A 25527-nucleotide genomic window follows, 5' to 3' on the forward strand; every position below is an offset into this window, starting at 1 on the left:
CGTCAGCTGATCGTCTGTGCTGCATGCGGCGTATGGCCCTCTCTACCATCTCTGCTGTAAAGAAGGAGGAGCACGTGGGGCGTGGCTCGTGTGGCTGTGGGATAGGAGGCTGCCCTGGCACCTCATAAAGTCGCTCTGCATAATCATGCCATATCTGTGGATCCTCAATAGCTGTAGTCGGACGTGGCTCGCGCAGGGTGTGCCATGCCGTCGCGCTATCCATGCTCATGAATAGGCGGTATAGCTCAAGCTCCTGTGCCTCTTCGAATGCTCGCCGCTTTTGGCGTGTCAGCGTCTTCATATGCCGTCTGGCCTCTCTCTCTGTGATCTCTCCTAAGGCTCGCCGTGCACGGAGGCGTCGGTATAGCTCTCTCCACTCATCATCATACCAACGGTTCTGAGGCATAGTCCCGGGGGGGGGGAGTGCGTCCTGTGTGAGTGGTGTGTGGAAAAGAGCTAATAGCTGAAGTGTGGAGAACGGAAGAGATATGTGATGTGAGAACTGAGAGTGGTGTGGATGGGTGGAGGAGGCATAGGCCATGCTCGACCTCGGCCGAGTAAAGAGAGGCTAGCTCATGTGTGAAATGGATGGTGGTGTGTGGAGTGTGTGCTGTGGAGCTGTGTGGGATGGTATCTCCGGTGATGGAGAAAGAGAGGTATGTGTGGTCGGCTCCGATGGGTATGGGTGGAATGGTGAAGGATGTGATAAGGTGTGTAGCCTCCCTGGGTCCCAGAATATAGTCGACTGTACTCCCCCCTCCCTCTGTAACTCCATGTGGCATACAAGTCAGGCCCCCTGAGGTGGGCCACTGGGCCATCCTGTTATAAATAACGAGACGATGCTGGGAGCCAAGTCGAAGTAGATGTCATCCGTAGGCTGTGACTGGAGCTCTGTCTGCTGTATCTCTCATAGTAGCCTCCTCATCTAGAGTGTGTAGTGCCTCTGGGTCCTCGTGGTCATATGCCTCACACTGCTCACTGCGCGTACGAGCATTGAAGTCTCCCATAAGGAAGACTTCACCCAGTGTGGAGTACTCCATAATCTCCTCCGTGAGGCATGCGTACGGTGACTCCTGCTCAATAGGGGCGAATCTGGAGCCTGTGGGAGCAAAGTAGCAAAGGGCAATGTAGACGATCCTGTCTCGTGAGAGCTCGAGGCGAATCCACATGTAGCGGGCCTGTGGGTCCCGGGCAACAATCTGTAGTCTGCTGTGAAGCCCCTGTCTAAAGAGTATGGCCACTCCTCCTGAACCGCGAGTGGTGTGCTGGCGCATACATCCCCGATGTAGAGACTCCCACTGGAATCCATGTATCCGTGGTAACCCTCTCTCTGGGCTCTCGTGTGTCTCTGTAAGTAGAATGATGTCTCGACCTCTCATCACCTCCTCAAGTCTCTCTGGGTGTGTCCATAGGTCTCCATTGCAATTCCAAACCGTGACATGAATCTCCTCGTGTGTCCCACAGGCCGCGAGTCCCTATGCGATGGTCTTGCCATCAATGATAACCCTACCATCTCGATATACTGCCTTCTTCCCTTCTTTGCGGGCTTGGTGGACTCTAGGCATGCACGCGCGACGGTGATCTTGTTGCATCTTTGTGAGGTCATCATCAAGATAAATCGGGGGGCCTTCTAGCCCTCTCAAGATGACCCTCTTTCGGAGGAAAGAAGTTCGAGACTCCTCGGAGGCGAATTGGAGGATGAGAGCTCTCTTCTTTGGATCTTTGCCGGCTCTCCAAACTTTGGAGAAAGGGATCTCTTCTTCCTTGTATCCCACTTTCTTGCATAAAGCTTTCCCATCGCTCTCGGGTGTAGACCCTTCTTCTTCTTTGATGCCGGTCACTCGCACATTGAGACGGCGAGCTTGTCGCATCTTCTCCTCCTCGATGGTTGTGTGTACGATGAGTACCTCATCTTTTTGGGCTTCCTCTCTTGCTACCTTCTTGATATTCTTTTTGACCACTTCGACCCATCCTTCTTTGGTGGCCTCTAATTTGTCCTCAATGCTTGCGGTGAGGGCTTTGGTGATCTCCTCCTTGAGGGCTTCCTTAGCCTCCTCTTTAATCTCTCCTTCCTCGGGGGTGAGGGATGTGATGGAAGCATGAAGGAGATCGATTTGTGCCTTCATCTCTTCTTGCTCTTTCCTCCATCTCTCCCTCTCCTTCTCGTTCTCTCGTTCCCTTCTCTCCTTCTCCTCTTTGAGGTTTTGGATTTCCGCTCTGATGTCCTCCTTCTCTTCGTTCCATAGCTTGATGAAGGTGGCTTTCTCCTCCCTCCATATCTCTCTCTCCATCCACCATTCTTTCATGTCCTTCTCCAATTGTGCAAGCCTCTTGTTCGTGAGCATGAAGGTTGTCTTCATTGTCGATGTCGGTGTCTTGATGATGGGGGAAGACATGGTTGTCTTCAAAGCTACCCTCTCTTCATATTGTGAAGAAGAGGGGAGAAGGGGAAGAGAGGGAGTACGTGTGTGTATGCGTGTATGTGTGTAGTGTGTGTGTGGGTATGTATCCGTGTGTGTGTGTGTGTGTGTGAGAGAGAGAGAGAGAGAGAGAGAGAGAGAGAGAGAGAGAGAGAGAGAGATGGCTGCGTGATGGGGAGCGAGGAGGGGCTGCGTGAGGGGAAGAGAGGGAGTACGTGTGTAGCAAGGAGAGGCAGTTCAGCAGCAACAGCAGGTTGGTATAACAGCGGCAGCAACAGGCGGGTACTGGGGGTGCTGCGCAGTTGGGGTGGGCGCGCTGAGCAGTTGGGGTGACACAGCAGCGCGCAGTACAGCAGTAGTGTGCCTGGAGCAGCACAGCAGCAGGTACGCGAGAGAGAGAGAGAGAGAGAGAGAGAGAGAGAGTTAAAAAAAAAGAAACCCTAAAAAACAGCAAGAAACGCTTGTGAAACCTAAAAAAACAGCAAAGCCCAGATTTGAAACCCTAAAAAACAGTGGTGAAACCCTAAAAAACAGCAAAAAAACAGTTTCAAACCCTACAAACAGCAAAAAAACAGTGACGAAGCCCAAAAAACAGCCAAAAGGCAATTTTGAAACCCTAAAAACAGCAAAGAAGAAGTGGCGAACCCCTAAAAACAATGAGAGACCCATGAGAGAGAGAGAGAGAGAGAGAGAGAGAGAGAGAGAGAGAGAGAGAGAGAGAGAGAGTCTAAAACAACAAAAAATCTAAGAACCCTAAAAATAGCAAGAAACGCTTGTGAAACCTTAAACAACAAAACATAGATTTTAAACCCTAAAAACCAGAAAAAAAATTGGCAAAACCCTAAAAATCAGCAATAAACGGTGACGAAACCCTAGTAAATAGCAAAAAACAGTGACAAAACCCTAAAAAACAGCAAAAAATAGAGTTTCGAAACCCTATGATCAACAAAAAAAGGCTATTTCGAAACCCTGAAAACAACCAAAAGGCTATTTCAAAACCCTAAAAACAGCAAAGAAGAAGTGGTGAAACCCTAAAAACAGTGAGAGACTCATGACAGAGAGAGAGAGAGAGAGAGAGAGAGAGAGAGAGAGAGAGAGAGAGAGAGAGAGAGAGAGAGAGAGCAGTTGCCGAGATCTCTCTGCACACCTTGCACCCTCCCCTGCCTTTCCTCCACGCTCACTACTGTCGTGCTCCTGCGCCCCTCTCTTATAAACGCAACGATGCCGCCCACTGCCTTGCTCGTGGAGAGAGAGAGAGAGAGAGAGAGAGAGAGAGAGAGAGATCTGGGAAAGGCTCTCCATGTTGATAACAAATGCTCATACAAGTGACCAAGGGTGGTCCGGCATATATCTGACATGCCTCAATGGATAGACTCGAGGTACACGCACAACTGCTATTGCTATTGCTACTGCCATCTGCTCCTACGCATGAGACCACTGACTTGGCCACAACATTGGCTAGCACTGAGCACCTCAAGAAGCTTTGGGAACATAAGCAACCTGCAACTCCTCTTGGGTGGAAGGCAGCAGATCTGAATGGAGGGAGAGTGTTATGTCCCGCTCATAGGAGAGGGGATCTAGCCCAGACGCCGTCGGGATGGGCGTCCAGTGTTCGGGCGGACGTAGTTTGAATACGGCCAGTGTGGCCGGCCATTATTATAAAAGGGAGGCCAAGGCCTCATTTGCAGTTATCGACCCCCACTGGCAGAGAGCCAGTGGTTAGCCCGCGAGGCTAGGAGTGCGCGAGGTCACCTCGAGGAGGTGAGGCCGGGTGGTATGGGACGCCGGGTCTTACAGGTGCACACCAACGTCCTGAGACGTTGGCCGCAGCGCGGGGGAGCTGCCGGATGGTGGCTATGGTCGGGTGGTTCGTCTGACGCGTGTTTGTAGGCGGTTCATGTAGTCGGGAGATCCACTCCGTGTGTTCGTTTCATGGTATTAGAGCCGGCTTGGCTGCACGAGGGACCGTGTGCACACCTACAAATCGGTTCGAGTCGGGGAACCTTGAGTTCGCGTTTTTTTAGTAATCAACCGCTGAAATTGTGCGTTTTTCTTCTCATAAGCTTGTGTGCAGGTGATGAGTTGCTGATTTTTTACCGACTTGCCAATGGAAATCAGATTTTCATTTACAGTTGCTGATTTTTGACTTAGAAACAACAATTTCCATTGGTCCAATTGCTGAATTTTACTGCTTTTGCATAGGAATCAGAGAATTGATTACTTTGCATATGATATTTTTACTTGCTTTATCAAAATTTGTGTTGCAGTGAACTTCGGCAGACCATGCTCTCTCTGTCGGAGCAAAGACAGTGAGTATCTCAGCAGCGCCAAGAGAGAGTTTCTCAGTAGGCGCAGAGAGAGAGAGAGAGAGAGAGAGAGAGAGAGAGAGAGAGAGAGAGAGAGAGAGAGAGAGAGAGAGAGAGAGTTACTTCTCTTGGTTGGCTTGAAGAAAGCTTGTGCTGATGCATAACAGAAGAAACATTGGTTGATTTTCCAACGTGGGCAGCCCTGTATGCGCTGGCATCTGAGATGGGTAGTCCTTCGTGTGTTGGGCACGGGAAGGCACAAGCCTAGGGAGCGAGTTTCTCTTCTCCACACGTCTCCAGATGTCCACGCTTCGCTGGATTTTTTTTCCACGCTGCCTCAGCCCTTAGTGTCGAGTTTTTTTAAAAAAAACTCTATAGCTGCCCTTTGGTATTGTGGCCAAAGACTTATTGGGATTTTTTTAAAAACAAGTATGAAACTTGCAGTTATTAACTCACTTACAGAGAGTGAGTTTCTTTTACAGAGAATTCATTTTTCAAGCTCTCTACTTTTGTCCCGAGCCTTCCCTCTCTCAACCACTCACACTCCCGCGCTCCCGCCATCACTTGCTTGTCTTCGGACGCGTACGCCGACGCGTAGCGCTCTTCGGAATTCAACTTTTCGCGATCGAAAAGTGCAGAAAAGGTCCAGTTTCGCGTGAAACTTCCAGTTTCTCACGCACTTTGTTATGGATTCCTCCAGCTCGGATGTGCAGCGTGACGACGCGCCAGGTAATGTTCAAATTCCGTTCACGCATGCTCTATACACATGGATTACAAGTACCTTCTAGAGCTTCGATCAACGTGTTACCGCTCTGGAAAACGCGAACGTTTAGACGAACATTCGCTTGGCCTCTCTCGAAGGGGTCATACAAGGGCTTAGTTACCGGCTTTCTGCTCTAGAAAATACGGCTCAGTCGACGACTGCGTATATTTCCGAGGGCGAAATCCATCTCCAGCAATTGCGACGCGGATTGTTGCTTTTGGGCGTTCACAGGGTGGTCCGACTGCCACGATTCCTTACAAAACTACAAATTTCTCAGGGGAGGAGAAGTAATGTACAGAACTGGTCGTAAATAACTGGCTACATCAGTGGATCACGTATTTTGACCTCCATGGGGAGCATGATGAACAGAAGATTCAGACGATTCCTCTCTATTTGCACAGTAAGGCCCTTACCTGGTGGCGCGACATGACAGAGAAACCTACGACGTGGGCTTACTTCTGTGTGAAATTTAAGAGGGATTTTGCCAAAATGGATCCTTTGAAAGCTTACGCCAAATTGCAGAGTCTTTTGATGAAAGCTCTATCTTTTGATAAGTATACAACAGCTTTCAAAGAGGCGCTCACCTTCTGCAAGGTGGATTCTATGCATGCTGTGCACATGTGCCTGCTAGGTTTACATGAAGATTACCGTTGGGCCTTAATCAAGGACAAAGCCCCGACTGGCGTCGAGGATGCAGTGGCAAAGGCCAAGACGTTCCATTTGATAGATGGAGCGAATTATGAGAAGAAAAGAACTGTAGACCATCAATCCGGTGAGGGCGCTTCGAGGAAGCGACCCCGATTCCAGCATAAGTCCAAATCACCACCGAGATCTTCTCAAGAGAAGAAGAAAGCCAAAAATGCTTCAATTGTTGATGCTGTGAAGAAAGGGGCTTGCTTCGGATGTGGCCATACAGGTCACCAAATCAAGGATTGCCCCAAGAAGAAGACAAAGAAACCGCAAGGTTGTCCTTCGGTTCAGATTCACGAGATCTCAGGTAACTCTGATGTCATTCAAGTTTAAATCCATCATTTAGCGCAGAGTTCATACACTAATTGTACTTTTAGCACTAAAGTGTTTGGTAAGCACGATCTTTTCCGTTTCCCCGGGAAGATCAATGGTCACGACGTGACCATACTCCTTGATAATGGAAGCTCACACAATTTTGTGGATGCAAAATTGGTGTAGAAACTGAGCTTGCGGACGCGGGACAGTGACCATGAGTATTATGTGACGATGGCTCGTGGCGAGGATATGGATGTATGGAATTGGATGGTTCCAAATTTGTGGCTCGAGCTGGCTGACTACAAAGAGAACTTGGATTTCCACATCATGCGCCTGAAAAGAGCAGATGTTATTTTAGGAATTCCATGGTTTTATGATAAACAAGACTCATTGTATATAGACTATGTACATCACTCTCTTGTTTTTGTTAAGCAGGACATGCCTCATGTATCTGTGTCGCTTTGTAATCAGATTTCTGTAAATAATGGTTTTGCAATGCCAGTTGTTACTGATTTGGAAATGTATAAAGAAACAAAGTCTTCTGATGTTGACCTTTATCAATGTGTACCATCTACTTGGTTTGATTCATTAGTGCTTGGTACTTTTGTTACTGAATTTCGTAAAAATGTTTCATGTTCTTCTGTTGAACTTAGGGATTCCAACGAATCCAACCTTATCCGAGAAATCATGACTGATTTCAAGGATGTTTTTCTTGATGATCTACCTTCTGGCTTGCCGCCTTCTAGAGGAGTAGATCATGGCATTGAGTTGGTGGCTGATAGTCAGCCCTTCTCAAAGCAACCCTATCGGTTTAGTAAAACCGAGGAGGACGAGATTCAGCGGCAGTTGAAAGATTATCTTGACAGGGGTTTTGTTTGGCCAAGTAAATCCCCGCGGGGAGCTGCCAGTGCTACTTTCTCGAAAGAAGGATAACATTATGCGCTTTTGCGTGGATTACAAAGGGTTGAATAAGCTCATTGTTAAGAACAAGTATCCGCTCCTGCGTATGGACGATCTGATAGATCGGCTCCATGGAGTGTTGTATTTTACGAAGATAGACCTGCGATCAGGCTATCACCAAATACGGATCAAACTGGAAGATATTTCCAAGACAGGTTTCCATACGTGCTATGGTCACTATGAGTTTTTGGTCTTGCCTGTTGGTTTGATCAATGCTCTAGCTATGTTTCAGCAGATGATGAATGATCTGTTGAGACCATTTTTAGGTAGCTTCGTTGTATTTCTCAATGATATCTTGATCTACAACCGAATTTTGTCCGAGCACCTATGGCTGAAATCTTGACGGATTCTCTCTCTCCGAGGGCTATGTCGTTTCGATGGCCATTTTGGCAAGATATGGAACGAGGTCAAAGCGGGGCATGACTCGCGTACATGCTTCGATGATCCAGAGACCCAAGTGAGTCGTGGTGGAGAGACGAGATAGTGACAATATTCCATTAGAGGTGGACTATTGTTCATAAATGGAAAAGTCTGCGTGTCGGAAATCGATGAGGTTCGACAAAGGATTTTGTGCGAATGCCACGATGTTCCTAGCGCTGGGCACCCAGGCATCCAAAGAACTTTGGCTTTGGTCAAGCGATGTTTCTATTGGCCAAGAATGCGTTCTTACATAGAGAGTTATGTGAAGAGATGCACTCAATGTTAGGTCAATAAGGCAGAGCCTTAGGAAAACTGACATGCTACATCCATTGGAAATCCCAGATGCAAAGTGGCAGAGTATTTCCATGGACTTCATCGTTGTTTGCCAAATACTAGTCGGGGCAATGAGGCTATTTGGGTTGTGGTTGGGTTGTGGTCGATAGACTCACAAAAATGGCGAAGTTTATACCAATGAAGTCGAAAGTAAAAAGCCATGAGTTGGCGGTTTTATTTGTCGATCAGCTTTATAAGCTGTATGGTCTGCCAGAGGATATCGTCAGTGATCGAGATACTAAGTTCACTGGCCGATTTTGAGCCTATGTCTCTCACAGGCAACCTGATTGGGAAAGGTATCTTCCACAATTAGAGTTTGCCTATAATAGTAGCAAGCATTCTGCTACTGGATTTAGCCCGTTCATGTTGATGTATGGAATTCCCAATTGCTGTTGGCTTAGAGAAAGTCAAGGAACGCCAAGCTCGTGATTTCCTGTATGACATGCAAGAAATGCTCGAATTGGCTAAGGATAGTATAAGAACGGCTCGTGATTGAGTCACTACTTATGCTAATCAAAAGAGATCTCCAAGGACTCTAGATGTGGACAATGGGTCTATCTGAAGATACCCAAGGATTCCAAGACTATGCGAACGGGAAAGCATTATAAGCTTTCAGCTAGATATTGTGGTCCATTCTTGATCACAAAGAAAATTGGCCAGGTTGCCTATAAACTGGCTCTTCCTTCGGATGTTAGTGTATATCCAGTGTTTCATGTCAGCCGCCTTAAAGTAAAATTGGGTGAAGCCGGCATTGTTGTGCCTATCGAGGAAATTGTATGGCAAGATATGCAAACTGAGTATATTCCTCGAGAATCAGAGGCAATTTTAGATCATCGTACCCGTCATTCCCGCCAAAAGGCTTATGACGAGTACTTAATCAAATGGAAGGGTCAATCTGAAAGGTTTGCTACTTGGGAACCAGTTAGAGCTTGAAGGCTCAGTATCCCCACTTCATTGATGAGGACATCAATGGTTCTTAAGGGGGGAAGTATGTTATGCTTCGCTCACAAGAGAGGGGATCTAGCCCAGACGTCGTCGGGATGGGCGTCCAGTGTGTGGGCGGATGTAGTGTGAACACGGCCAGTGTGGCCGGCCATTATTATAAAGGGAGGCCAAGGCCTCATTTGCAGTTATCGACCCCCACTGGCAGAGAGCCAGCGGTTAGCCTGCGAGGCTAGGAGTGCGCGAGGTCACCTCGAGGAGGTGAGGCCGGGTGGTATGGGACGCCGGGTCTTACAAGTGCACACCTACGTCCTCGGGTGTTGGCCCTAGCACGGGGGAGCTACCCGATGGTGGCTATGGTCGGGTGGTTCGTCTGACGCGTGTCTGTAGGCGGTCCGTGTAGCCGGGAGATCCACTCCCTGTGTTCGTTTCAGAGAGAGACGGGCCTCAAGGCTATAACAAGAACATGGCTGCCCTCTAGGGAATCTTGGATCACTCCTCTCCATGCCCTCCACAAGCTTCCTTGAAGAAAAACGCTTGGAGTGAAGTTATCTATACTGACCATCAGAAGGTGTGGGAAGGATCACTGCCGGTGGAGATTTGCAACATTTCCTAGGTTTCCCAAAAACGCTAGAGAGGTTGTCACAAACTGCTGACCTATCAAGTCACTAAAGAGCAGAGCCAACCTTCAGATCACGGCCGAGGGCCCTAAACCCTAAGAAGAACAAGCAACAACAGAAGAAGAAGTCCTACCAACTTATGGGACCCCGTTCGATGGGGCCCAAGTGACATAAAGGAATTAAAATAAACCTGGACCCTCACACACACAACGTAGAATGTGATGACGTGGTAGCTGTACGGAAAACCTTGATTTTCTGCTGATTGATGACGTGGCAGACTATACGGATTTCCACGTTTTACGCTGACTACTGACGTGGCAGTTGTACAGATTTTCGTGATGTACGCTAGCAGCTTTTGGGCATTACTTTTGGACTAGATGCTTTTGGGTTTGAAGGTTTTTCATATAAACTGCTTTTGGGCCTAGGGCCTTTAAATATGAGGCCATGGGCTCATAATCTGGCATGCTTCCTCGAGAAGGTGCAGAGCCTGGAGTACCGTCGGCACCACGTGCCAATAGAGAAGAACAGACTGAACAGACTTTTAGCACTTCAATAACAACTGAACTGAGAGAGAGAGAGAGACGACCCGCGACACGGAGTGGTGGAATTCCACCCCAGAGAGTATTGACCCCAAACCTTGGCGCCCCTTTCGGTGTTTCTTTATATTGCATCAACATAGTACAAGCCAGTACTCCAGATTCTGCACCTTCTCCAGGAAGCATGCCAGAGAATGAGCCCTAACCTCATATTTAAAGGCCCTAGGCCCCAAAAGCAGTTTAATGTAAAAAGCCTTCAAACTCAAAAGCATTTGGTCCAAAAGCAAAGCCAAAAAGCTGCCAGCGCAATTTATGGAAATCCGTACAGCTTGGAGAATCCCATGAGCACGAAGCTGCCGTTGCACTTCACTTTGGAGGGATGGATTGCCCATGGCTTGTTGAAGCCTAGAAACAAGATAGTTAACAAGCATCGGGGCATCATTAGTAGCTTTCTCATTAGCAAAATCAAAGTTATCAACATTAATTTCACTCTCTTTACTATTGTCAGCCATTCTAACAACTTTTAGGTGTAAACTTTTTAGCTGTACTTTGGCACTTCAAGCCCTAGTTGCTACTCCTCTTTACCCCTTTAGAAAAAGCACTCAAGTTACTGTACCTGTCACAAACGGGAGCGCATAACAATATAAAATACATTTGGATAAATAGGATTTATCACTTATTACTGAAGCCAGAGATATAGAGAGAAATAAATAGAGAGAGAGATAGAGAGTGAGAAGATCGATACAGTACTGGGGACCAGAAGATGGGTTGGTCCCCCCCCGTAATAGTATCTTCATTACTGAGGAGAAGTCTATACAAGCACTTGAACCGAACGTATTACCACGTTCGTTCTAGAATGAGACTTGATGGTTCCCAGAAGCCTCAGCTTCCGATTCCTAGGGCAAAACCCTATTCCAAGGAACTTCCGTTCCTTATTCCAATTCCTCGAGAATCAAGGTTCTCGCCTCTGGATCTCACCTTCCAGACTCAGGTCATGGCATCCCTGCAACTCTTTTCCAACTCTCTTTCCAGAGTCCTCTTTGCAAAACAACTCTGCTTTCCCGGACACGAAGTCCTTACTTGGGAATCCCAACTTCCAGATCGCAACTTGAGAGACTACCTCTCTCCGATCCGTGGATCTACTTCCCAAACTCGGGTACGAAACCCTTGGGCTGATCCGGCTCTAGTTCCTCAGAGCGCTTTTCTCCTGCAGAGGCTCATGCCTTCCTCTGCTCCTACTCCCTCACGAAGAGGAAGTACACCTGCAATCAAATACTCAAAGATCATAACATGAAAATCGTTACCTTCAAAGTCTCGACGCTCGAAACGCAACTCCGTTCTCGAAAATCAATTCGCCGGAAGAGATCTTTACATAGAAAATCCTCTCTTCCAATCCTACACACAAAAGAGGTGTGTTCTTGGGTTCCTTCTCGTAAATCAGCCCCGTCTACGACGTTTATGGGCTGAAACAGAGAAAACAGCAACTTGTCGCGATGGAAACACGCTTCATAGGCACTTCTTCGCGAGGGAACTCGCGCACTGGGTCTTGGCGACATCTGGTACACTTGGGGCAGCCATGGGCATCACCGGCAACGTCTTCTTTACGGCTGAAATCTGCAGCAACATCTCCTCCTTGCAAAGATTGGTCCTCCCCTTTGAGTGAGGGCATGTGATGCTTTTATAGCTCCTAGCACGGGCACGAATAGCTGCTCGCGTAGAGATCGCGGCCGATTTGTTGCCTTATTTATCAGATGGCTGCCCACTTATTAAGTGGCGTATTTTAAAAATAGTCTGAACCTGCCCAAAAAATCAATAAAACCTTATAAGTTAAAAACAATACTTTCACAGCACTTCCCAGGCGTCCCTGGATGCAATCACATGCACAGTTGCAATGCAGACATAGACTTCCTCGGGGGAGAGCATTTGCTTTCCCGAAAAGCAATTCCGCTTTCTCAAAAAGCATCCGTTTTTCCTCAAAGTTTGCTCTTAACCCATCTTCATTCAAGTGCTTGCTTTTTCCTTGTGCACAATTCCAACACAGTTCGGAATTTCCTCTTGACTATGGATATCCCCTTTCCGATGCACCGTCACCCACCTTGTGACGCATCAGGAATACCCATTACCTAGTCCTTTCCTACCGAACTTACGGTACAATTTCCTTCACGATGCTCTATGTCACCCATCCTATGACGCATCAGAGATGTCCATTCCCGGATGGTCAGATACTTCTTTCCGATGCTCCCTGTCACCCATCCAATGTGACGCATCAGAAGTACCCGTTCCTGGTGGCCTTACAGATATTCCCGTTCTCAGTGCTCCCGTCATTACTTTGAATGACGTACTAGGAATACTCTGTACTCGGATGTCTCCAGTGAGAAAAACCCTCTCACTTAAAATTCCAATAATTCATTTAGAATTATTTTTCCTTGGTGTTCCAAGCGAGAAAACCCTCTCACTTATAAATCCAATAATTAATTTAGAATTATTTTTCTATAAGATAAAGCCAATTTAGCAACAGTACCCGTGGCTTGAATACCATTAATTGCAAGGAATAGAAGAGAGGGTCGTTCAACACCGAAACAACACCGGCTCCTGTCAAGCTTCTAATAGCTCAATAGTGGTTAAGCCGTAGGCAAACTCCGTAGGACCCCACTATGAAGACCATAGCTCTCGACAGTGATGCCCCGTTAACTGCACAAAGGCAGGCGCACTGCAAGGCTGAAAAATCCCTATTCTACTTACTCACATGCAATTAATAGTACCAACCATTTATAGCTAGCTTGAGGACCTCCCTTCTTGAGCAAGAAAAGAGAAACGTTGTGCTTTGATACCAATGTAACATTAATGGCCTAGTAACTTGTGTGTAGCGGAAAATAGCATGAACATAGTGAGCATTTCATTAGAATAGATTCCTAATGAGATTAACAAGAGTGCTTGGGCGGAGAGAGCAACAAGAAGCATAACACCTAGTTAGATAGCATGAACAATACTTCAAAAGAGAGAGAAATTAAGCAATTGACAACAGTTGAGGACCGGATTTGCATGGAGCCGGTCCCCCCTCCAAAAGGCTTTGTATTATGGTTTCTCCCATCAAGAGAGACATTTTACAATACAATTTCTTGTGTTCCTTCAATACTAGCTAGTGCAATGAAGATGGAAACTTCATGCACTACGCAAAACACTTATCAAACACAACATCAATTCCCTCACGGTCTCAGACCCAAGACCTCACACGCCTTCGAAGATGGTGAGAGCTAGCAGGGTATGAGAGTAGATTGAGAGGAAGGAGTATTCTTAGGAGAAAGATGTACATCTCCTCACATAATTCACTCATATCAACATAGCTTAGCTTAGTAATTAGCATGGTAGAGGAGATTAGCTAGCTTAGTAATTAGCATGGTAGAGGAGATGAGCATGCATTGAAGCTTGGCTCTTGGTTGGATTTGCATCACAAAGCCAAGAGTTGTTGGTGTAGGCCTCCCTCCTCACAAGCTTGGAGTAGGTGATAAGCTTTCCATTAAAGCTTGAGAAGGAGAGAGAGTCTTCTTTACTTCACACATCAGCTAGTGTGAGTGTGTAGGTGATAATGCCTTTGAAAAATCAGCCCCCTCTCTCTCTTTGTCGACCCCTCTTTCTATTTGCTCTTGCTAGCATCCTAGTGGACCTCCCCAGGCTTAGCCAATGGTAATTAAGCAGCATAAGTGATAGCCTTCTGACATGTGTCCCCCTTTCCCCTTTTGTGAGATCTTTAGGTAATTATTTAATTCAACTGAACTCTCATTGGACCCCTTTGCCTCCTGGCCAATAGGAATCAGGCAAGCCATTGGGCTGTTGAATGCTCATTGGTCCCCTTGGGATATTGTCCAACAGTCTTCTAGAGAGCTTAATTCTTATTGGTTCTTTTATTAAGTGTTTTTAAGTTAATTAAACTAGATTTACTCTAGCCTAATTCTCATTGGTCCACCTCCAAGGCCATCCAATAGGAATTGGGTACACCTTGTGGGCATCTGGGCTAGGGAGCTGACATGTGTCCCTCATTCCCTTTGTGTAAAGGGAGCTTGTGTGTGTGTGTGTGTGTGTGTGTGTGTGTGTGTGTGTGTGTGTGAGTCTCTCTCTCATCCCCTACTTGCAAGGCTCGCCCCCTCCTATGTAGGGATTGCCAAAGACTTTTGGGACACACACAAAGCATCCAATTCCCCCAATGTTTGACCTTTGGACACAACCTTTGAAACCTTAGCATTTTGGAAGTCTTAATGGGTTGAACCTTAGGGTCTTTTAAGCCCATTGTTGCACATGGCTCTTTTACAGATGGCCCCCCCTTTGGATCCCTATTTTCCCTCCTTTGGATCCCTACTGTGGCCGGTCTGCTAGCTTAACCAATATTCTACCTTTTTCTCCCTTGGCATATCAGTTTAACATGAGAAAATCATTTAGGATAATTAGATATTGATTATTATGACAGAGAATTACCTTGCATTGGCAGTATAATGGCCAGGTACTATTTGACCTCGAAGTCCTGCAGCAGATATCCTCGTCTACAAAACCCTCTCTATAGAGTTGCAGATTGCTTACTCCAACTGCCAAGTCCGTCTTTCTTTCTAGGAGCTAAGAGGGGGTGTTAAGAGGTATGGCATCTCTCTAGATTTGTCCCGTCAGTCCTAGTTCCTCCTAACAGGTGTTAGGGAGCGAGGGCTGTTTTGTTGCCGCGCTCGATCCAACCAGTACTCTCGAAAGACGTTTGGGAAGTAAAATGTTGTCAGCTAAAAGTAGAATCTCCTCGACTCAATTGATTCACTAGTTGCACAACTAACATCTGCAGAAGCAACTGCTGTTGACCGCTCCAAGAGAATGCATCAAAACTGAGGGTAAAGGCATAAGCTATTGGTATCCGGATTATTTCCCAACTCTCAAATGCTCCACCCTCGAGGAAAGAGTCGGAAACCTGCACCTCCAGTCACTACGAAGAACCAAAGAACTTCACCAACCACCATATAGAATGATGAATTAAAACTTGTATGTCAAGGAATTGCATTGGAAGTGAGTGAAAATTGTTACTGATCTTCGTTCTGGAACAAATCACGAGAGAGTATCAACCCATTCTTAGAGTGAATCGGGAGCATACATCCAACAGAAAGGAACACATATCCACTGCAACTAATACAGCAAGATCAAGAGACCCTGCACCCAAGCTCTGCAAGAAAAGAACAAGGAGCCTACACGGCCATGGAACCAAGCCAAAACCCTAAGCTAAACATGGCTAGACACATCCCGACATGAGAGAACTACCTCGCACAGGCCGGGCACCACCACAAAACAACCCTCACTCCCTAACACCTCTCCTTGGGAGAAACTGGGACTGACTGGACGAATCCAGAGAGATGCCATAACTCTAACATTATGTGGTAGTTCTTCATATGCAAGAAATAACTAACATTATGTTGGTGGTGCAAGAAATGCAAATGGTCCAAGAAATGTGAGTTTCAAAAGCGTGAGGTTTAAAAAATATTTCTTTAAGAACTTTTCTGGAAGAAACGGGTTTCTTGGCACTATGGTCCGAACTAGTACATTCGACATCCGATTAGACCGTTGTTTTGGGCAAAGTTTGGTCCTTCAGACAAGCATTGTCATGGGCCAAGGCCCAAGGCTCAAGGATGTGGGGCCAAAGTTCAAGCCTCATGTGCTTCAAAGATGCCATTTGGGCCTTTCAACTTTGGAAATTGGTATCCTAAGCTCTTTTCTAGACTCTCTTTCTTTCATCGTACGTGTTGTACTAGCTTTGGCTTCGTCCATTTCGTATACAAAGATCGGATTGTACTAGCATCAGACGCTCGGATGTGTCAACCTTGATAGTGGCATGTCTACATGGCACATTGAGCTCATGTGCGTGGGATAAATTGGCTCCTCTGACAGGCGTAGGGGTTTTGGTCCCTGAGATAGTGGTCCTAACTTGACTCCAAGTCAGCAAGACTTCTTTTCAATTTTGACTCCTAGTGAGAGCAAGACTCCTTTCCAGGTCTGCATTTGTTTTTCTCACTCTATAGGCATCTACGATCCCTCCATCCCTAGGTTGTTGATGTTTTTTGTATAGCCTGTCTTCAATTTTTATAAAAAAACATAATGTGGGGCATAGTTGGAATTATACTTGTCTGGTTTCCCATGCCATAGACTCTCTCTCTCTCTCTCTCTCTCTCTCTCTCTCTCTCTCTCTCTCTCTCTCTACCAGGATCAGAGATGCCTCGGATTATACTTACTGGAGATTCGCAAACACAGAGAGGACCTCTGGCACAATGAGAGAGATCCAGCGACAGTGGAAGAATATAGATTTCTTTCAGTCACAGACATAGGAGTTCGAGAAGCCCCCACAGCGTAACAACACCAGAGGCATACTGCTTGATCAGGCGATAGAGTTGGGGCGTTCCCATCGCCCACGGATGAGGGCCCTCGACGTAGATTGCGACAGAGGATCCATACCATATTGGCGCGACATAGGAGCCGTCCTGGATACTGATGTATATGTATATGATGCCTTGACTGTCAGAGAGCTCCATCGCATTGTATCAGCCCACCCTTTGTACTTCCTATTTCCTTTGTATCAGCTTTCACCCCACCCCTACCCACTATTTTCTTTTCAATTCTTTGTACTTTTTGTACCCAGACCTGGTATTAGATTCACCACATGTAACCTTTTGGTCTCATAGGTCATTTTGGCCTTTTGAATACATTAATATTACATTACATTTCATTTCTCTCTCTCTCTCTCTCTCTCTCTCTCTCTCTCTCTCTCTCTCATACACGCAGAAAAGCACGCACGCACTCATATATACATGCATTATTATATTCTTCATACATGTATACATACCTATTTGTTGCAAGTATTTTCAAATAATTGGGATGAAATACCTTGAAGAGGGGCATCATTGGATATCGTGTTAAGTCTTTCCATCTTCATTGGTGCATAGGCCCTATCTACTACACCCACCACCTGTTGGGTACCGACGACATGAGTGGGGATGCCATAGTATTTACTCAATACTATGCATGATACAGCTGATGTTATACTATCTTGTGGATAACTACCATGATTCTATACCGTGCACTTTCATTTTGAAGGTGCATCTGGGCTTATCTTGGCTTCACCTAGGTATATCATTAGATATGTGGAAGTAGAGGTTGCTAAACTTTTGTCCAATATGATAATGTGATTGGTTATGCTCTATTTATATTCCTTTAGCAATAAAATATGTTTACTTCAATTTTGGTTTCTCTATTAAAACTGTAGAATTAAGAGACTAGGGGATGTGATGTAGATCATGTTCACAATTTCATGTATTTTAATCAAATCAGACTGATTTTTATGAACGAACGCTGTTGGTATTTAATTTTAAAAAAGTTGATTTAGTTTATACTTTGCCAAGTTGCACTTCTCAATATAAATCCTTTGTTTTATCTAGTGTATGATGGGCGTGACGCTAGTGTACCCAAGTATAAAAGTACTATCAATGCCTTGTTAACGATCGCACGGTCTGAGGTAGTATTCATTGAAGTGTCGATTCTGGTTTACCAGTTTAAGAAGAAATTTAGGAGGATGTGATGTCTGATTGTATGATCCGTCACTTTCTAGGGTTTAAAAGGACTGTACGCAGGATTTTTTCCGGCTGTGCTAGGATCAAGCATATCTTGGGGAATGTACTTCTATTTGTGAGTGCCAAATCTGTATCATAATTGATGTTAACAGCTGTTTGAAACTTAAAAGGCATGTTGGATGTGCTGGTTTACTTTGTGATACTGGGATTTTTGTTATATGGCTTTGTATTTATACAGTTATAACACTGCAAAGTCTTGGAATGTGCGCTGGACAGGCAAAGAACTTGGTGCTGGACTGCACTTGATATCAGCTGCAGAAGCTGGGGCACTTGTATGAGACACATCATACTCTACATTATGTTAGAACAACTGTGGTGAGCATAGCATAGCCATTTATAGGGAGTCTGGACCTGATTGCTTTTCAGAAGTGGGTGACTTTCTTACTTCTGTGTGATAGCGTTTTGAAAGTAGGCAACTTTCTGGTTCTTCCTTGTTTTACATGCCATGAGTGCAAGTTTTCTTTTATAGTGCTAAAGCAGTATCTAATTGTGACATGCAAAGAAAGGGAGTTCGAGGACTCGGAAATTATGTTATTTGATGTAATGTGCAGCGGAAGTGATTGATGGTGAATGCTCAGGATGAGTGCTCAGTGCGTACTCAAGGTTCCTTGTACTTCATGAGAGAGTTCCTTTTACTTCATGAGAAATGTGCAAAGACTAGAGAGAAAAGAGAGAATGATATTGTGAATGAAGAGAGAGAGAGAGAGAGAGAGAGAGAGAGAGAGAGAGAGAGAGAGAGAGATTTTATTATCGTCCTCGAAGGTCAAATATGACCTATGGGACCAAAGTTACATGTGATGTAGTATGTGTATGGCTGATGAGTGACTCTCGATGCTCCAAACTTGTGGTGATGAGAGTTGCAATGGAGAGCCCACACTGTGGCTGGGAGAGGAAAATGTGTAGGTTTTAAGTCATGGCTGAAAATGTGAGAGAAGCAAGTTAGGATGTGACCAAAAGCTGAGCACTCTAGTAGTGTGTGATACTCAAATTCTCGAACTTGCATTGAGCATAATGTGCATGACTCTTCTCCATTGCCCCAACGCCCTGTCTCGCATCGAAGGGAATGGGAGCTAAGCCGAATGGCTGCGATAGTGTGTATCGCCGACAAGGGGATAGGCTCAAGCATGTAAGTGTGAGTACGGTTTCCTCTTTCAATGAAGAACATGGTTTTGCAGTTGGGGGCAATATGGGTGGTGTAATGTATGAAGCGTGACCCACCGGATTTCTCCCAAGCCGTAATACATTGGCGTTTGTAGCAGGGCTACAGTGTCACTGACACAGGACAAGCAGTTAGTTGCAGTTGGAGTGGAGTTCACACTGGACGGACTCTCGCATGGGCAGTGACACGTGGCAAGTGATACGTATGGTGGTCCAGTGGACACCATGGCCAGATCACCACCACTTCAGTTTGGAGATAGGCTTAAGTGGATTGGGATATCTGCTAGCCGTTGGTGGTCCTTTAGGAGATAGATATGTGTGGCTGGTTCTAGTCGGACGTGATCAACATCATCTACTCTGTGTGATCAGTAGTCTAGAGTCTATCATCTTGAGTTACACACAGCATGTCTGCACCATCCCGACACATCTGAGCCTCGACACCCCATTGTACCTATGGGTTTTGCCATGCCAGAGTCTGTACGGGTTTCTTTGAGTTAGTCGAGTCCCATACGTTCAGGTTTTACTGTTGATGTCTCTGTGTTGTTGCTCTATTGTTTCTTGCTTTCTGTGTTGTCATTTTGTTGGAGTGAGATGTCACGCACATTGCACTGAGGAGCACCCATTGTAGAAGCACGACACATTATCTCCGCTACAGGTGCTCTCATTTTGGCACGCCCAGTGGGACCTCAACTGAAGTCTCACTCCATCGAGAGTCGAATCGAGGCGTCTGTGTTATTTACTCGTTTTGAGTGGTCTGGTCCAGCTTCAGCTTCGTCTCGCCGTAGACCAGCTTCTTCGCCCTAGACCAGCTTCGCCCTAGGCCAGCTTGGTCTAGACCAACTTCACTCTAGACCAGCTTCGCCCTAGATCAGCTTCGCCTCGTCCAACTTGGTCTAGCTGGTTTTGAGAGAGGAAAGGGTTTATGGTTATGTTTCCCAAGAGTACAAAACTCACAAATTCTCATCTGTGAATGAGCTTTAAGATCCATGCCATGAATAAGATCAAGACGCTGAAGATCAAGGAGTTTTGAGAAATTAGCATGAACAAATTGGTGATGCCATACTTTGCAATCATGATCACCTGGAGCAATGACAACATTTGCTACAACATCATTGAGAGAGTTCAAACAAATTACCATTTCGAGGAGAAATGGCTATAGTTTGTCCATCTTTCTCAATTCGGCATTTGGTATGATCAAATCCAATAAAGAGACCAATATCAACAAGTCTAGCAACTGAAAGTAGATTACGTTGAAGATCTGGTATATATAATACTCCTCGCAAAATTCTCGACGCCCAGAGCTTGTTGGGTGGGTTGATGCTACTGCATGACACATACAAGGCTGTCTAAAGATTGACAAAGCTTACTACTGAGCCCTCTGAAGTACTACCACAGAAACGTCAACTTTCGTGCCAAGTAGAAGTCCACCAGCCCCGTTACCCCTACCCTCCTACGCAGCTCCCTCCATTCCCTCAACCAGCTCTTCACCTCCGAGGTCACCTTCCCCAATACAGTTCTCAACCATTGTGTTACAATGACCTCTTGAGCAGCAGGCTCAGGAGCAGATAGCCATGGAAGAGCTGACAAGCGTTCTGGCTGAGGTGAACATCAAGTTCCGACTTTCAAAGGTCTCTCCACAAAGGATGTCGATGACCCTGCTCGGAGATTTGTATCCCTCTGCAGGGGTCGTGGCCTCAACAGAGAAGACACCTACTTAGTACTCTTCCCATCCACCTTGGATGGCTTAACAAACAAATGGTACAGTCAGTTTGTAGAGAACCACTTTATGATTTGGGCCACATTACAACGACAGTTTTGTGAAGCTTTCAGGCCAGGGATTTCCAAGAGAAGGTTCTGGATGAGTTGGCCAACTCGATGCTCCAGCCAAATGAGACTTTTGCAGAACTCATGACCAGAACCAAGTCTCTGGTCTCTAAGCTTCCTTAGCAACCAGGTATGAGTACGGTTTCCTCTTTCAACGAAGAACATGGTTTTGCAGTTGGGGGCAATATGGGTGGTGTAATGTATGAAGCGTGACCCACCGGATTTCTCCCAAGCCGTAATACATTGGCGTTTGTAGCAGGGCTACAGTGTCACTGACACAGGACAAGCAGTTAGTTACAGTTGGGCTAGAGTTCACACTGGACAGACTCTCGCATTGGCAGTGACACGTGGCAAGTGATACGGATGGTGGTTCAGTGAACACCGTGGCCAGATCACCACCACCTCAGTTTGGAGATAGGCTTAGCTGGATTGGGATATTTGCCAGCCGTTGGTGGCCCTTTAGGAGATACGTATGTGTGGTTGGTTCTAGTCGGACGCGATCGACATCATCTACTTTGTGTGGTCAGTAGTCTAGAGTCTATCATCTTGAGTTATACACAGTTGGATCCGATCGACATCATCTACTTTGTGTGGTGAGTAGTCTAGAGTCTTATCATCTTGAGTTATACACAGCATGTCTGCACCATCCTGACACATCTGAGTCTCGATACCCCATTGTACCTATGAGTTCTTGGCTGGAGCTGAGTGTGTTGCCATGCCAGTGTCTGTACGGGTTTCTTTTAGCTAGTCGAGTCCCATATGTTCAGGTTCTACTGTTGATGTCTCTGTGTTGTTGCTCTGTTGTTTCCTGTTTTCTGTGTTCTCATCCTGTTGGAGTGAGATGTCACACACATTGCACTAAGGAGCACCCATTGTAGAGAGCACAACACGTTATCTCCGCTATAGCGTTGTAGAAAAGCTTCATTCACTTGGGAGTCAATCGAAGCATCATGTAGCAAGTGTAATGCATCCCATCTCCCAAACCACTTCTTTATGTCTTGCATCCATCCCATGCTCAAGATCGTGCTTTTATGCGTCTTTTGAACTTTTTTGCTTGCTTCCCATGCAATTTTTTATAATCTGGTGATGTCGTAGAGCCACCCGGACACTCACACAGCTGTACATATTCCTGCGATACACGCTGACTGATGACGTGGCAACGTACGGACATGCTAACGTGGCACTGTACGGACGCCCGCTTTTCGTGTTGACAGGATGACGTGGCAATAATACGGAATCCTGTAACTAACTCTGACTTGTTGACGTGGCAGAGCGTACAATTTGCGTTGACAGCTTTTTATGGCAGTTTTTAGACTAGTTGATTTTAGAACGAATTGCTTTTGATTTTAAAAGTTTTTGGGGCTCTATTTTTAACATCCCTTGTAACTCTTTATAAGGACCCTAGGGGCTCACTCTGCAGGGCATCTGGACACAGAGCAGAGTATGAGACGCGGGTCGGTTGTACTTTGCTCAAAGATTAATATAAAAATAAATACCAAAAGAGGTGCCCGTCTTTGGGGCCAATATCTCTTGGCACGAAATTACGTCGGGTCGTGTCGACTCTCTTTTGATCTATGAAGTATTTTGACGTGAATCTCTGCTGTGTCGCTGTAACAGACTTAGACACTCCAAGTCGAGAATCTACCGCGACACCACAATAAATCACTTCAAAACAGTTCATAGTTCACAATTGATTCGACACTGGCCCAACGGAGTTCCGTGCCTAGAGATGTTGGCCCCAAAGACTGGCCCCCCTGTCGATATTTCTTTTTGTATTAATCTGTTGCATAGTACAAGCGAGTGGGAGGCTCTCACTCTGAGTCTCTGCGTCTAGATGCTCTGCATGTAAGGTGCAGCGGAAGTGAATGTTGAACTTTGCTCAAGATGAGTGCTCCGAACTGTGCTCAAGGGTCCCTTTTACTTACGGAAGGGAGAGCCTTCCGTTCCTTTAGTGAGAGAGTGCAATGGACAAACAAAGTGGATGAACAATGTGAATGAAGGTGCATGAGACTGAGAGATAGAGAGAGAAGAGAATACGACACCGGGAAGTTGAAACCCTCCTCCAAAGGCCCCACTCTCGATGGCGAGAGTGGTCTACTATTGATTGCACAAACCGGTACAATGGCTGATGCAATGAGTCTAAATGTCGAGGTCGACGGTGTGGACGACGAGGACGAGTCTAAAGTTGAAAACTGAGTGCTTTGAATCGGTAACTGTTGCACCAAGACGGGGGCTGATCTGCTAACTTGATGGCTGAGAAAAATGCCGTTCCTTAGGCTGAAAAAACGTTGTTTTCTTATGGCTGAAATCGCTGGACAGCAGGCTTCAAAAACGCTGGGAGTGCTGAGGTTTAAAAACGCTGATGTTGTCCTACCAAAAACGCTGGTTCATGCTTGTAAAAACGCTGGTCTGCTAGTCGTTTAAACGTTGTTTTGCTGCTGCAGAATCACCAATGCAGGGGCTGGAAAAAACGCGAAGTGCAGGGCTGAATGACGCGGGAATCCTTTGCTGAAAACGCTAAGGGCACCAGGGTGAAAACGCTGATGGGTCTAGGCTGAAAACGCTGGTGTGTTTAGGTTAAAACGCCAGGTTCCAGGTTGGGGGAAGTCTTGCTTGAGAAGGTTCTCCAGAGGCCTGCTGCACTGAGTGCCTGTTGCTCTCCTTCTTCTTCTGCTTGATAGTGCTAGCTCTAGGTTGCTTATATATTTACTTAGTCAAATTGCCCTACCTAGTTCCCAACAAAAGTCACTTAATAAATAAGTGAAAAATGTCAAAAATAGGGAAAATAGGTTTAATGCACTAGAAAATTCCCCTGATGGATTCTGATGGTAATGCTGATGATCATGCTGTGTGCTACCGGAGGATATGCATCTAATCTAAGTGTCTGGACATGCACGTCCTGCGAACAGACTCACAAAAGTGCCAGATCACTTCCTATTCTAGACTGACTTGACTGAACTGAACCCTGGTCATGCTGTAGCTTGTCCACGGACACATAGGGTTGGATGTGTCACGTGACACTGCAGAGTGGGAGGCGTGCCCACTTATTTAAAGAGTTTACAAGGGATGCCGAAAGCAGAGCCCTAAAAGTTGAAAATCAAAAGCCTTGCCAAAGATAAAGCAAAAGCTTTTTGTCTCTCTCTCACAAGCTCTCTCTCTCTCTCTCTCTCTCTCTCTCTCTCTCTCTCTCTTTGGTCTATGCATCGATCAATTGGAACAAATGGTACTTGACTTTATGCAAGAAGAAGGCATTGAAGAGGTCACTATTTGCAATGCGGTAATCATGCTTTTGTTGTATGCGGATGATGTAGTGCTTCTAGCACACACTTTAGAAGATGCACAAAAGCTTATGGTTGTCCTTGAGAACTTTTCCTTGCATAGTGGGCCGATTGTAAATGAATCCAAAACAAAGGTTATGCTTGTGAAAACCAACCATAAGGAGAAGCCATGCATTGTGTACAACAACGAGACACTTGAAGTTGTTGAGAGCTTTAAGTACCTTGGCCTTGAGGTTCCATCCAATCACAAGTGGCATGAATGTGCTATGCGTCGTTTGGAAGCGGGAAAGAGAGCATATTATGCATTTGAGAACATGTGTAATGCGGGAAACATCAAGTGTTGGGTTCTCAAGAAGTATCTTTTTGATGCATTGGTGACACCGGTTCTTCTTTATGGAGTTGAAGTGTGGGGTGGGAGCATCTCAAAGTCTACTTGGAAAGAGTTTGAAAATGTCCAAAAGCGTTTTCTTACAAACTTTCTCCAAGTTAAGACACAAACACCATATATGCTCCTACTTCTTGAGTCGGGATCTCTTCCAATTGAGGTTATGGGCATGGAAAGGGTTGTGGAGTACATGATAAAGATGCGTCAAAACCCCTCACATCGACTTCCTACAATTGCATGGGAAGCAAGCAAAAAAGTTCAAAAGACGCATAAAAGCAAGATCTTGAGCACGGGATGGATGCAAGACATAAAGAAGTGGTTTGGGAGATGGGATGCATTACACTTGCTACATGATGCTTCAATTGACTCTCAAGTGAATGAAGCTTTTCTACAACGCCAATGTATTACGGCTTGGGAGAAATCCGGTGGGTTACGCTTCATACATTACACCACCTATATTGCCCCCAACTACAAAACCATGTTCTTCGCTGAGAGAGGAAACCGTACTCACACTTACATGCTTGAGCCTATTCCCTTGTCCGCGATACGCACTATCGCAGCAATTCGGCTTAGCTCCCATTTCCTTCGATGCGAGATAGGGCGTTGGGGCAATGGAGAAGAGTCAAATCGATTGTGCACATTATGCTCACTGCAAGTTCGAGAGTCTGAGTACCACACACTACTAGAGTGCTCAGCTTTTGATCACATCCGAACTTGCTTCTCTCACATTTTCAGCCATAACTTAGACCTACACACTTTCCTCTCCCAGCCAAAGTGTGGGCTCTCCATTGCGACTCTCATCACTACAATTTTGGAGCATCGAGAGTCACTCATCAGCCGTACACATACTACACATGTAACTTTGGTCCCATAGGTCATATTTGACCTCCGAGGACGATAATAAAATCTCTCTCTCTCTCTCTCTCTCTCTCTC

General features: G+C 45.9%; 1 protein-coding gene across 2 annotated transcripts in view; it reads left to right on the forward strand.

Annotated features, from left to right (window-relative positions):
• The window catches only part of FOLT1 (folate transporter 1), a 102148-nt gene that overhangs the window by 5976 nt on the left and 70645 nt on the right, over window positions 1–25527 (forward strand). Inside the window, exons 2-4 of one of the 2 annotated variants that reach the window (XM_086505935.1) lie at window positions 17757–17833; window positions 17927–18003; window positions 18127–18220. In XM_086505935.1, coding sequence (XP_086362061.1) covers window positions 17757–17833; window positions 17927–18003; window positions 18127–18220 — 248 coding nt within the window. The remainder of the gene's footprint in view (window positions 1–17756; window positions 17834–17926; window positions 18004–18126; window positions 18221–25527) is intronic. The other variant, XM_086505936.1, reaches the window with a different exon arrangement.

Source organism: Adiantum capillus-veneris, chromosome 29 (assembly GCF_014529385.1).
Source record: "Adiantum capillus-veneris isolate H3 chromosome 29, ASM1452938v2, whole genome shotgun sequence".
Lineage (NCBI taxonomy): Eukaryota > Viridiplantae > Streptophyta > Polypodiopsida > Polypodiales > Pteridaceae > Adiantum > Adiantum capillus-veneris.